General features: G+C 47.9%; 1 protein-coding gene across 2 annotated transcripts in view; it reads left to right on the top strand.

Annotated features, from left to right (window-relative positions):
* The first annotated feature begins 217 nt into the window (after positions 1–217).
* MXD4 (MAX dimerization protein 4) overlaps positions 218–14,564 on the top strand; it is a 38,147-nt gene continuing 23,800 nt past the window's right edge. Inside the window, exons 1-3 of one of the 2 annotated variants that reach the window (XM_042871347.1) lie at positions 218–387; positions 757–925; positions 9,026–9,055. In XM_042871347.1, coding sequence (XP_042727281.1) covers positions 324–387; positions 757–925; positions 9,026–9,055 — 263 coding nt within the window. In that variant the 5' untranslated portion in view covers positions 218–323. The remainder of the gene's footprint in view (positions 388–756; positions 926–9,025; positions 9,056–14,564) is intronic. The other variant, XM_042871348.1, reaches the window with a different exon arrangement.

Consider the following 14,564-nt stretch of genomic DNA (forward strand, 5'->3'; position numbering starts at 1 on the left):
AGGCGAGATGGGGATCTGTCAACATTCCCTGCCCCAGCCAGAGGAAAAAGGAGGGGGGCTCTGGCCGCCGGTTGGCCCCGTGGAAGCACCTCGTCCCGCCCCCTCACCGAACCCCGTTTTCCTATTGGCCGCGAGCGCTGCCTGTCGGCTGTGTGTCAAATGTAGGTTGAGAGAGGTGCCTTATAACTGGGGACTTGGAAGTCCCCCGCGCGTGAACTCGGCGCGGGGTGCGGCGCGGAGCGGAGTGGCCGGGCTGCGGGGGGCTCGGCTCGGCATAGCTCGGCTTGGCTTGGTTCGGCTCTCTTCTCCTCTCACACGCAGCCATGGAGTTGAACTCTCTGTTAATTCTCCTGGAGGCGGCCGAGTACTTGGAGAGAAGAGACCGAGGTACTGAGAGCGCCGCGAGCCGCTCTCCCTTTGTTGTGAGGCGATCGCGGCCGGGCCGGGCCCCGCGCACCACCTGCCCACGGCCGGGCACGGCGCTTGCCTTTCCGCTTTATTCCTCATTTTTAGTTTATTTTTCACATATATATAATTTTTGTTTTTTCTGGTTTTCACCCGTGGATGGGGGGGGCATCCTCCGGCGGTGGCACTTGGGGTGGTGGTGCGCTTTTGTGTGGTGTGTGTGTGCGTGTTGTGTGTGTGTGTGTGATCGGTGTGTGTCTGTGTGTCTGTGTTGCGTGTCGCTGCTTTTAGAGATGCCAGAATGAAATCCCAACAAATCAACCGCAAACAAATTCTGTTCTTTACCCCTAGCGTTCCTGCAAAGGAGGAAAAAAATGCATGGAAAAAATATATTGCCACTAATGCTGACTTTGTCCCTAGAAGCAGAACATGGCTATGCATCAGTGTTACCCTTCGATAGTGACTATTCCAGAAAGAAAACAAAGGCAGGCTCCATGGCAAGAAAGTCCCCGAATAACAGGTAACCGCCGCAGCGCATCCCGCAATGCCCGTGCCGTGTCCCATCCATCCCGCCAGCAGCCAACCCCGCGGCTCGGCTCCCCCATCCCGGGAGTCGCCATTTTTCCCTGGATGGGCTTGGCTCTGTTTTGATCTCTCATATAAACACTGCCACGCGTACAGCATCTCCTCCCGGCCGGCCGCCCCCACGGCTCTGCTCTGCTCCGCTCTCGCTGCCGGCGCCTTGCCCGGGCCCCGCGCAGCCCTTTCTTTGCATGGCACCAACTCAACCCCTCCCTCCCCCCCCCTCCCCCCCCAGCATTTATTTATAACCTTCCCCCCCCCCTTGGGGCCTCAGGATCACCGCGTGCACGGGACGGTCCCGACCCCATGCTTGAACTTCTCCCGTAGGTACGGCAGCGCGACGGTACCGAAGCGGGCTCGACCCGATGCTGGAGCATGGCCAACACGTGCCGCTGTCACACCGCGTGGCCCGTCGTGGTCGTCGCCTGCCTCGTCGTGCCGTCGCCTGTTTTTTGTTTTTTTTTGTTTTTTTTTTTTTTTGTCCCCGCAGCGCTACCTGTGCTGCGATGGCATTAGAGAAGGGCGGCTGCGCGCAGGCTCTCTGCAGCTTTGTTTGCTGCTCCGGCAGTGGCTGTGTACGTGCGGGAGGCTGTCTTACGGGGACGGTGCCGGCCCCCGCCTGGGAACTCCTCCAGCCCTCGCTCTGCTGCTCTGCTCCGCGCTGCTCGGCTCTTCCAGGGCTGTTCCGGAGTCGCCGTGCCCGGCTGGGCCTGGCCCCACCGCCGGCTCCGCTGGGCACGGTGCTTCCTCTGGAATAGCCTAACGTGAACTCGGCTTGCACGTGACTTGTTTTGCAAAGCGGCCGTGAGCTCGGTGGGCCCGCACTGCTCCTGCTCCCCCAGCAGGGATTCTGCAGGGTGCCCGAGATGCACACTGAAATCAGAAGCAGGCAGAGCTGGCACCCCGCTCCTGCCCACCTCAGAGAGCTGCTGGGGGAGACTGCTTGTTCCCTGTCCCCTGCTGTAAGTCAGGCACACGCTGCTGCCTTCTCACTGCAGTTCTCGGACATGGTTTTGGATTCAGTTGAATTCTTTGTCTCATTTCAAAGTATGGAGATGTCAGTTCATTTTAGAGAGTCATCAGGAGTGGGAGAAGTTTCTTGAGATTTCTAGCTATTTACTCACAAAAGATGCTGAGTGCCTTTTGAAACAAATTCACGGTTAATCTAAACAGGGCTCCTAGGATTTCCCACTGCAAAGCGCTCATTGCACCTTACGGACTATTTGTGTCTCATGAGTTTGGGAAAGCTGTGTTACTTAGAGAGCTATTATTCCATCGTTTCCTTTCTTAGGTCTCTTGTCATCCCTGCAAAATAGTTATCTGTCTGAACTGTAAGCTGCTTTCTGGAGTTTTTAAGAGAGGATTTGTAACCTATCAAATACAGCAGAATTAAAAGATTTCTGGTCACAGATTTGCTCATGTTATGGAAGCTGAGACATGCATGCCTGCTTGCAGTTACCATCCTGCATCCTGTATTTGCTTGGACTTTCGTTCTGATCCTCACCATGCAGCAGTGCCAGCCTCCAACGTGCGATCCTGTGACATGCCACCTATACATTTCCTTGTGCTTTCTTTCCTCCTCGCTGCAGTGATTAGATCAGCAATGAGTTTGTGTTATGGGACGAAGTGGTGCTTCCCAAACTGAGCCCTGAGGCAGCACTGCTAGGTTTGTTTTGCGTGGCGTGGATGCTGTCAGGTTGTGAGTGAAGACGCATTGCTGAAATGCAGCATCCTGCTGTGTTAGGAGCGAGTGCGCCTGCAGAGCCGTGTGGGCACCTCTGCATCCCTCGTGCCTCCTGCCCCCGTTCCCACTTGGAGCTGTTGCTGCTCAGCTTTGCATCTGAGTATGAATTCCAGGAGGGAAAATGATCTTTACATTAGAACATCCAGCCTAAACCCCATGAAGTACACCAGCATCACTGTTTATTATTATTATTTGGAGCTGATAGGCTGCAGGATCTGAACCCCAGACTAGAGTTTGGGTAATGCCATTAAGTCTCCCTAAGCGACTTGGAGATTACCAGGGGCAGACGACTGGTCAAAGTTCAGAGGATCTGGAGTGGTCGTGGTGATGTGAAGCATTGGGCAAAGTGTTTGTTGTTATTGTTCTGCTTCAACCCTTTTCCAGGCTTGGAACATCACATTCAGGCAGAGTGCATACATGTCTGAAGTGTATTCCTAATGACTGCATTTTTCTTCTTAGATACAAAAATACGTGCTTAAGGCTGGAGGGGAAGGAAAGGAGCAGAGAACTGCACGTTTCGAAACTGCAGGGGTTTGGTTGTTTTCGTCATCTGTTTTTATGTCCTGCTGCTTGCAGCATCCTTAGCTCCCTTTGTTTATATTGTCTGATCAGATTAAAAACTGATATATATATATATATATATATGTATGTTTTGCACGCTTCATGAGCTAAATATATATGTGTATATATATATATATATATATATAAGCATGAAAAAACGTCTTCCTCCTCATTTTGGGAAAATGAGGAAAGGGGAGGAGGGGAGAAGTGTGAGCAGCAAGAGGCTGTGCCACGCACTGCTCTGCTCTGCAGTTCCTCCCCACGCTGCCTGCCTGTGGGGGCTCAGAGCACCCCTGCAGCTGCTCCAGATTTTCTGGAGGACTGGGGCAGAAGGGCCTCGTTTCTCATCAAGGTGCTGCTTCCCCTACTGATGTAGTGTTGTCATGATACCTGGAGCCTCCAGCCGAATGGGGTGCATCTTGCTTGGGACTCTTGTGAGCAAAAGGGGAGGAAGGGTGCTGACCCTTGGGACTGGGCAGTGGAGTCTGCGCTGAAGCGCTGCCTGCTTCCCTAAGGGAATTAAATGACAGATTTGGATTGATAGCAGGAAAAATAGCAGCAAAACTGCATTTAATCAATCAAAAGCTATAAGACTACTGTCCACTGCAGGAATTTCACATTTTTGCTTTGCCTACTGATACTTTTGGATCAAAACTGAAAGTGTTCTTTAGCAGCTTGTTGCTCAGCAGGATATTTGCAGGGTGGTTATTTAGCCATCTTCTTCTCTTCTATATGAAAACTATCTGTTTTTATGTGATTTCTTCTGGCCACGTTTCCTGCAGTGTGCTCATTACTGTGTGTTCCATGAACCAGGCTGCTCCATTTTCTCTCTGATGTCCGTTGCTGAGATTCAGAGTTGTGCTCCTCCAATAGTTCTGACCCAGATCCTGTGGTCAGCAAATCTGCGTGTTTGTTGTGCAAGGAGAACAGCTCTGAGAGAGGCAATTGACTTTTGAGGGGAAGAAAGGTAAACCCAGCTCGCATCTTCTTGTTGCACAAATGCTTATCATGTACTTGACTGCAGGATAATAAATGTCTCCTCTTCACCGACCCATAACTGTAACTCCTAAATCAGTGCAGTGCAGTCCGATAACTCTGGTTAATGTCTGTCTGGAATTACAGAAAGGGCATAAAGCAAGCAGCTGGGTTTAGTGGGGTTGTGCCTTGGAAATTCTAATAACAAACCTTTGGATGTCTTTCTGAGGTTGCTGTGAAATGGAGAGATAATGTGTGCAGTGTGCCAAGGAAGAGCACGACACAGATTGGAAATTTGGTGACGTTTGCTAGCAAGGCTCAGGTAGGAACCCAGCTTGGCCTGCAGGTAGCTGGATTTCCTTGTGTTCTGTCCTCATGATACCTGAAAGCCCAAACGTTTCTGTGCTTCTATTAAAAAAAGGGAAGAGGAGACAATGGGAAAGGGCTTGGTGCTGGAATCCTGTACTCCCATCCTGAGTGAGGTGGATTTGCACCACCATGCAGCTGGTGGCATAGCATGGTACCAGCCCAGGGACAGCAGCGTCCCTGACCCGGAAGGGTCAGAAATAAGGTAAAATGAGAACTGAAATCAGTGTGTTGGATGCCAGTCCACTGAGGTCACGGTTACATTGAGTCGTGGAGAAAGGAATTGGACGTCAGTGGTGCAGTGTTTGGCCTGCTCCTTCAGGAGTTGCGTTATGGAAGGGGGGGGGAACGAAAGCAAAATAAAGGCCCGTTCATAAATATATCTCCTCTATCTATTAAAGTCAGTATTTTGGTCGGAGCGTTATATAAATAGGGCTGTACTTTTTGCTGTGCTCTGGTGAAGGGTTATGTGTAAAAAGGGGTGAAAGCTGCATTTGGTGTTTCAAATAAAAACAGAGCTCCGTATCCGGGTTCCTCTGTTAGTGTTGGCTCACGGCGAGACGCAGCACGTGCCCTGCAGAGCAAGCCCCTGGCTCTGCACAGATGTCGCTCCGTGCCCACGCGGCGTGGGGATCAGAGCTGACTTTTATTTTTCTGTTCTTTTTTGTTTTGCGGAAGGCTGAGCAGAAAGCACTGAAGCAGGCTGTGGGGACGACGACTCTGCTTTCTGAATTTGATGGATCCCTCTGAGTCTGCTTTCCTAAAACAGTCTGCAGAGGGACAGCAATCAATATCCCTCAGCTTGTTTTTGATGCTGATGCTTTTGGTCCTAATGTGGTGACTCTTACTGGCTGCTCCTTCCCCAGTGATGAGCTGCGCTGAGCCTGCAGTGCCTGGAAGCTGCAGTGTTGGTGTCTGTGGGAAGGAAACAATCTTGGCCATCATCTAGCAGCATGAGCTTGGATCCAGGGACCTGAGCTGTGTGTAAGGAAGTGCCCAGCCCAATCTGCAAGGCTGTGAGGAGAATGCAGAAGTTGTTTCTGGTGGATGAATTCCACACCAGCACACTGTAAGTGGTGTGTCCAATTTAAAGTAACTGGGAAAGTGCCCCCAGAACAGTTGGTACAGAGCAGGATGTGCATGTACACAAGCTCAGCATTACACTTGTCATGCAGGGCAGTGCAGGTGATGGGCTGCAGTATTTCCACGTGTGTTTCATGGCAGCTCAGGTATGGACGTAGGGTTCCCTGGCTTTACTGGCTCCTCCTCCCTATTCCATACGATGCATTCACTAAGAAAACTGCTACTTGGTTGTTGGCTGATTGCTCCCCCTTTACTGCATGGTGTTAGGGCTGTCCTGGGCCACCATGCCTGCAAACAGCACTCCAGATCTCCTCCTGGATCTGTTATTTGTTGATGGTGTTTGTTGGTGTCTCTCTCCTATTTTCAGCTGAGGCTTTTTACTGACTCCTTTACCAGCATTACCCCCAGCTCCCTGAAGTTGTGCGTGGAGATGCACAACCCAGCACAGGGGACTTAAGTTTGATGCCAGAAGTCTTCCTTCTCTTGCAGGCACTTTCAAAGGCCTCCACAGACCATTGGTCTGAAAATTGCTGTGTAGGCCTGGTTCTTCTATGTAAATACATACATGTGTTCTTTTATAAACACACATATCCATCTATCTTCTTATTCCTGGCCCACTCCCTATATCAGTGAAATAATAAAAGCCTCCATTCTGAAATCATGGTAGCATTTGGAGTGCTGGTTTGTGTGCAGAGCAGTTCTAACTTTTCTTTCACTTCAGGTTGCAGTAGGAGCATAAGCAGATGGATATTCTTGTAATATGCTATAGTGTAGAAGAAAGTAAATAGTATTTAGAAGCTCATCTCTCCTCTCCCAAAGAAACCAAATGAATGAAAACTCTTGTGCTTTTTGATTAATCCTTCCAGAGCTGTCAGATTGCAGGGCATTTCATAGTATCACTGAGGTTGAAAAAGACCACTAAGATTGATTACCCAGTCCTACTGTCAACCCATCCCCACCATGCCCACTAACCCATGCCACTCAGCACCAGATCTCCATGTTTCTTGAACACCTCTAGGGACAGTGACTTCCCCACCATCTGGGCAGCCTGTTCCAGTACCTCACCACTCTTTGAGAAGTAACTTTTCCTAATATCCAACTGGAGTCTCCCCTGGTGCAATTTAAGGCTGTCTCCTCCCATCCAATCATTGCTTACATGGGAGAAGTGGCTTTGCTGTGACCACCTTTCAGACAGCTGTAGAGAGCAATATGGTCTCCCCTGAGCCTCCTCTTCTCCAAAGGCAGGTGGTACAGTGGTCATGTGGATGTCAGCTGTCCAGGTTTGGTTCCCAGGCTGTCCCCAAGGGCTCAGTGTTGCTCAGCGTGCTCAGTTCCTGCTGGTGCCAGTTCTCTCATGCTGCAGGTATTGAGGTGGGTTCTGTGTCCCAAGAAGGCAGGTGTTGGAGCAATTTGTTTTAGTTAATGGGAGTGTGGTCCAGAGCTGGCCTGGCTGCATTTGTCAGTGTTACTTCTTCAGAGTCCTCCACGACTGCCCCTGTGACTGTCCCCAGCCTGCCCAGTCTTTGTGAAGAATGGTTCCAGACTGAGCATTTGTTTTCTGTGTGTTTCTGTGAGCACTAGCTGGTTGGACGTGGTGTTCTTTGCTTCTTGTGGAGCTAAAGCTTGATTTATCTAAGTGTATATGGGAATAGAGACCTTACTGGGGTCAAATAGCAACGATGTAAAAATGCAGTAACCACAACTTGATATGCCAGCGTAGCACAGAATATCTTTATAAACCATTCTCAGTCTGGGTGTGTTGGTCAGGAGAGCATTTGTGTGGTGTTGGAAGAGTACCTGTATTGTCTGGGTGTGGCTCACTTGATGTAATGAGTTATAAAACTAATCCATAGGCTATTCAGCAGATGATAGCAGGTAATGGTTGCTTAGTTGATGTCTCAGTAGCAACATTGGGATGCTCTTAGTCAAAAGTGGATCAGCACCACTGCTGAATGTTGTGTGTGCCTGAGCTGTCCTTAGAATCATAGAATCATAGAATCATCAAGGTTGGAAAAGACCTAAAAGATCACCCAGTCCAACCGTTCACCTATTCCCAACAGCTCCCACTGAACCCTGTCCCTCAACACAACATCCAGCCTTTCCTTGAACACCCCCAGGCTCGGTGACTCCGCCACCTCCCTGGGCAGTCCATTCCAGTGCCTGACCACCCTTTCTGAAAAGTAATACTTCCTCATGTCCAGCCTGAATCTCCCCTGCCGTAGCTTGAAACACACAGGGCTGGGTTCACTTAATTCATTATGGGATCAGTAGCTGTGCTGGCCTGAAATAAATTGCTTGTGGCTTTCTTCAATGGTTATTCCTTTGCATGAGCTCTCTCTTTTCCTCTCTGAGGCCAGAGAGGTAATATTTATGGTGTGGCTCTCATCAAGGTACTGTGGGTGCAAGTGGGCACAGACAGAGCAGTTCCTGCTGTATGGGGCACATGTTGGTCAGGGGGATGTTGCTCTTGAGATGTCCACGCTTGCCCCATAGTGATCCTTAACGTTCTGCACATGGTGCTGCTTGGACAGAAGTAATACCCCAGGAAGTTGCCGGGTTCAAATTGGTGACAGTAACTTTGTTTTGGGAATGTCTTTAGTCTGAGCTGTACAAATAAATAAAATCGGTATTTCCAGCTGAATCAATTGGAAAAAAAAACAAATCCCCAAGAAGTTAGGGCTGCCTTCTGATGGCAGAAACCTGAGGCATCAGCTGGGGGAAAAAAATAAATCTCGAAGCCTGTTAGTTTGGAAGAGAATAGCATACTGGTGTGGCCAGCTCAGGGACTGGGCTTTTTTTTTTCCTGTTTGTAGGCTCATAAGAATTCAGAGCATTCCTTTATTTTGCCACTAAGATGTCAACAGCGGTGCTCGGCTGCTGATTTCTTCCTCTGCTTCTCCTGGGCTCCAGTGCCAGCTTGCTGGTGCTTTCTCCCTTATCATTGGCACTCAGATCTCCTAACACTGCTGCTCCCTCACAGCTTTTCTTTGCAGATAAAAATCTCGTGGGCTGCTTTTAATACTAACCTGATCATATTTTTTTCATATGCAATCCAGTCACGGAATCTATTGAAAACTTTATTAATGCAAATTTATTATAATTCCTCCCAACCCACCGTTTACTCATGGAGATTAACTTGGTACCTTGAAATATTTAAGAGATGTAAAAGTGATTTGAAAGCAAAGTTGTTTCATAATACATAGAAGTATATATTTTAGAGAGCTCTTATGCAGGTGTTGGTTTTTAAGTGTTCCAAATCCTGGTGTTTACCTTGTTCTCTAATATTACTTCTCCTTTTTTTTTTAATAGGTCCTCACACAACGAACTAGAAAAACATAGGTAAGTCCTGAAAAAAGCAAATTGAAGGATGTGTGGCTGACGTCTGAGTGACTGTGCTTAGTTCAGAATATTCTGCTGGAAATTTTTTGGTTCTGCACCAGATCTTTTAAGTGTTGTTTTTTACCAACTAAAATTTAATAGGTATTGTGTTGCTTTTCTCTTGGCTTCTTTTTTTATGTTGTTCAGTGTGCTATTTTTGGATCACCTCTGATAATTAGCTTTTGCCTAATTAAAGCTGTAACTGGTTAACTGCACGGTTACTAATAAAGAATCCAACTGCAGCAACTATTTGCTGGAGGTATATTGTGATTAAGGCGGGTTATTTTGGGGGAGCAATATGTCACACAGCAGTATTTATTGTTTTAAAAGCATGCCTGAAGTACAGTTAATTTTGCTCTTGCAACTTGCACTGCATGTTGGTACATACAGAGATGTTTTTGCCGTTGCACTGGTACAGAGCTGCAGGTGGGCTCCTGAGCTGCAGCCCTGATGTGGGGCAGTCGATGCTGGGAAACTGCAGTAACTGTGGGCATTCATTGGACCCCAAAGACGTGGTTTGTAAAGGCCCCATATTTGCATGGTTCTGGAAACTGTTGTGCTTTGCTGGGATTTGCTGGCAGGTGAGGTCTGGCTGCAGTGTGCAGTGCTTGAAGATGCACTCAGGTGACTGCAGCGTGCTGAAGGTGCCCAGCCCCATGCTGTGGGATCACTGCCTTGCGTGCACCATACAGCAAAATCTTTGGGGTCGTTTTTATCCACATCCTTTGGGATGCGTTTGTCCTTTTTCATTAGTTTGTGGTATTTTGGGATTCACGGATCAAAGAAGTGTGTTGCATGAGTGTGGATGAGCTGCGCCTAGCTGCCTGCTTCTGAATGTGTGAGAGGTGGCTGATGGCTGGTTTTGATGGCACTGCCAGATTGAGCTCACTGGGGGTTTTCGCGTGTTTTTTTCTCTTCTTTTTTTCAATCTGTTCTGTGGCCACAGTGACGTAGCAACTCGGTCATCACTTCCCTCGCATGCCAACATGCTTTCCTGTAGTTTAATTGTAATATGAGTAAATGTGGCCCTGCCTAACAGCCACGTGGTCATCCTGGGAATGGGAGGAACTCAGGCCTGGGCTGCAGAGGGCAGTGGCTCAAGCAGTGAGATCAGTCCTCAAGAAAAATGCTTCATGCAGATTTCTGCCCTTTGGTTTCAGTTTTTTTAAAAAACAAAAACTACCTTTGCCCCCAGCTATGCTTCTTTCTCACTCTCTTTTCCACCCTCTTTCTGGATGCTCACTTCTGTTCCTCCTTTCTCCCTGTTCCGCCATTACTGACTTGTCACCATTGAAGGGTCCGTCCCTCCTTTTTCCCCTGATCATTTCTCCACCCTGAGCCTCCACTTCCCCCTGCCCCACCACGCTGTGTTGCAGCAGTGTGCTGCAACACCACCACTTGCAGGAGATGCAGGGGCAGTAGTGGGATCTGCTCGTTGTTCAAGTTCTGTTCTTGCTTTCAGTTCTGCACTATATCTCTGTAGTGGTGCACTGGGTAGTATTTGTCACGTTAAATCTCTTTTCTATGCCATCTCAAGGTCAAAATAGGTGAACTGCGAGGTGTGCTTGTGGTTACACAACTAACACTTGTAGCTGCTTCTGCTTGCTGCACCTCTTCAGGTTTTACTGCACTTAAAGCCAGATTTTATTATTCCTGGTGATTTTATTATTAGTGGTGATTGGTGTGAGTGACAAATCAGTGCAAGTACACTGTATGTGCAAACTGGTGTTCCCAAAGCACATGAGATGTGCCTAATTCTAGTTACCTAATGGATTGGCATGAAGGACTCTTGTAAAATCTGTTTTTTAACAGCCCCCTCCTCCAGCACAGTGGGTTTATGAGCTGATAATACCGACCGTACTGTTCTTCACTCTGCTTTACTAAAATGGCATTAAAATCCATCAGGCGTCTTGTAAAGTTTAATGGCTCCCAGCCGCGGCCAGGCCCTGGGGCAGCAGTGGCTGCTTTCCTCCCCTGCTCCCAGAGGCCTGAACACCGCGTGGCCGCTCAGCAGTGTGCTGTGCTGTGCTGTGCTGCTCTGTGCCCTGCGCTCGTGTGGCACGTGTGGGGCTTGAGCTCCGACTTTGGCATCAGTGGGGAGGGCAGTGCCTGGTCCCTCAGTGTGTGCATGTGCTGAGTTGGTTTTTGGTGCGCTCTTGAGGGGATGTTGAGAGGAAGAGAAATGGAAACAGGGATATAATTCCAGCAAAATTCTTCTTGTAGGATAGACTTGAGGTCAAAGCTATAGTAACGTGTTTGTCAGCACTTTACTCATCAAATTCCTTTCTCTCTGATGCAAGCCTCAGTAGGATGCCTGGCTCAACTTGAACGTGGTCCATCTTGGTGAAATTCTGTAAGGACTCATTCATCTGATGACTTGCCCACTCTGGTGCCATGTGGTTAAGGTTCACACCTCAGGGTCACAAAGCAAGAAATATCCAAGTAAAAAGCAGGGAGGAAAGAAATCTGTCCTAAGGACAGATGACAGAATCATAGAATGGCCTGGGTTGAAAAGGACCACAAAGATCATCTAGTTCCAACCCCCTGCTATGTGCAGGGTCGCCAACCACCAGACCAGGCTGCCCAGAGCCACATCCAGCCTGGCCTTGAATGCCTCCTGGGATGGGGCATCCACAACCTCCTTGGGCAACCTGTTCCAGTGCATCACCACCCTCTGAGTGAAAAACTTCCTCCTAAAAGATGTTCTAGATGAGACTGTAATAGCTGAAGGCATGTCAGTCAGAATGGTACTCAAAAGTAACTAGTTTCCAACGATACAGTGGATAGTATACAAATAATATACATGTATATATTGTTTGTTAGTGTTTCTAGAGCTTTGTATCCATAGGCTTTCACTGAGCAGCCTAAATAGGAAGTAAATTGGCACTTATGACCTCTTGCAAGGAAATTTTGAAATGGCTCTAACCTGACACCTGTATGAAGGAATTTAGCTTTCCCTGCGTGAAAACCGAAAATCAATGAGAGATTCAAGTGGCTTAACCTCATTCCTTTGCATTATTTTAAGCTAATTCTGTACTACAGTGTGAAAAAGCAAGGTATATCCTTCTCAAGACTGCATTGGGATCTTAGTATCTTAGGGTACTCATGCTGGACTCTGCCCTGCTCCTGGTGCAGTGCTGCAGGAGGAAGTGGCCTCACAGTGGTGCGTCCCTTCTGCAAAGCACATGCAGCCCTGGGCACCCATATTGGTCTGGCCCTCCTGGAGGTTTCACTCCTTTTGCATGGCTGCGCAGGGCTCTGTGAGGTTGAGATCTCACTCTTTGGATGGCAGAGCCTTTGAAAATTGAACAATTTTGAAGCACAGCTTCTAAGAATTAGTAAGGAAATGAAGAAAAAGCTTCTGTTTCAGTGTTCTCGAAATGGACAGGGAACGTGTTGCTGTTCCCATCTTGTAAGCTGAGCAAATGCTTTGGCTTGATGTAGGCAGACAGTTATCTCCTGCCTCTGCCAGGTCTCTTGGATTTTTCCCTGTGTGTTTTGTTTGTTTGTTAATCAAGAATGCAGGAAGAAGTGAATTAGCAGCAGCAAAACTTGTCTTTTGTGCATTCCTCAAACAAGCATGCCCCTGTGAGGCACTCGGGAATATAACTAACAGGGGGCTGTGTCATGTCTCTGAGCAAATGGACCGCAGGTCTCCGACAGGCAGTGCCCAGCCCTGCAGCATCCCTGCAAGTGCTCTGCTGCAGGAATCAGCACATCCCATCCAGTGAAAAGCAGGCATGGTCCCTGGGAGAGGGCTGCTCTGGGGACGTTGCCCTGCTTCCTGGGGGATGTTGCTTTGAAAGGGGGAAGAGTAGAGGTATTCAACTGTACTCTGGGTCTCATGTGGGCCAAGAAACAGTTTGCTTGAGCTCAAAACATGCTATGTTTCATACTGCTAGAAGCTGTGATGCTGCATAAACCTTTGTAGGTTGTGGGAGACAGTCTGAGATTTTTAAAAGTGCAAGGTCAGGATGGGAAATACATGAGATGCAGTGACTTGCAGAGCATTTTAGTAGAAGAAAAACTGTGACTTTTCTAAATGAGCCTCACCTGTAGTGTTTTACAGCACTAATCGGGGGAAGCTGAAAGTGTTCCTGTGTGTGCTGAAGGTAACATGGTCCTTGGGTGTGTGCCATGCTTTGGGTAGTCCTTAAGCCTAAAGTCTTGCCAGGCAAGCATCATTATGTGTATGAAGCAGATATGTATATATAAATATGAGTTTTGATTAAATATATATGTTTTAATGGAAGCACTGTGATGTACAGCATTAACCGATAAATAAGAGTTGGTGTCTGTGAATTTAAATTCTAATAGATCATCTGTTATATCATGAAAGAAGTGCAGCTGAGCTTGCCAGGAGCACTGTCACATTCATTGTTATATTAATTTCCTACGTAAAGGGTTACTTGTTGTTTGGAGAGTGCATAATGGTCTTTAAGTTCTGTCTGTGCTTCTCTGTGTTAGTAAATTGCAGGGTTAATAAAAAGTGTGCGTTCATCAGTTGCTGATAAACTTAGAACTAAAAGGTCATTGAAATAACAGTATACCAAAACAATACTTAATGTTTATTTTCACTGTGAGCTGCTTTTTGAAAACCCAAATTACCACTGCAGTTAGTATGTTGTGCCGCCAAAGGATCCAACTGCGTTGATCCATCACATTTAAAGGTTACAGTGCAGCTCAGGAAATCCCCCAAGGGTCTGCTGGAAGCTGAGGACATAGGATGCTTCCATAGAAGGATCATCCATGTGTGTCCTCCTGCTGGGCATCATCATGAGTGCAGCCCAGCCTGGCTGCTGCCCTGTGCAGAAGGTTTGGGAGGCTTGCTGCTTCTCTCAGTTTGTTTTCCTGACCCAGCTGATTGTCACTGGCACACCCTACTGCCAGCTTCAGGACAGGGTGGAATCAGTTCTGCAAATGACGTATTAATTTGCAGTACAGAACAGTACACTTCACTCCTTTGTCAGTTTAGTGTTTCTCCTTAGCATCCAGATCTGGCTGCTATTGCCTACAGATTGCTGAAGTGGTTGGGTCTTGCTGACCTGGTACAGATATTGTTGTAATGGGTCTGTGAAATCTGCCATTGCTAGGACGTGCAGACTGCACATAAACCATCTAGATAGTGAGTCTTGGGAACCACATAGTCTTACAAGCAGAACAGAACCTCCATGCTGTTACCCATTTCTTGTCAACTGAAGGGTTTTCTACAGCCTCCTGTTGGTGTTTTGCAGGTGGTTTGCAGATGAACTGCAGTAAACATACCTTTGCACTGCTTAAACAAGATATGTATAAGATATGTATAAGGCAGGCAGGCACATGGCTCAAATACCTGCTCCCTCATGGCTAGTTCTGCCTCTTGGAGGATCTTGAAAGGTGTGGCCTCAGCCAGCTCAAACCCCTTCTTGCCTGTACTTTAGCCTCAGGCTTCCAGCTGAGGAGGAAAGCGTATGTTGGGGTTTGTGTCTTA

The sequence above is a fragment of the Lagopus leucura genome, unplaced genomic scaffold (genome assembly GCF_019238085.1).
Source record: "Lagopus leucura isolate 7727_CA_CO unplaced genomic scaffold, USGS_WTPT01 Super-Scaffold_100004, whole genome shotgun sequence".
Classification (NCBI taxonomy): Eukaryota; Metazoa; Chordata; class Aves; order Galliformes; family Phasianidae; genus Lagopus; species Lagopus leucura.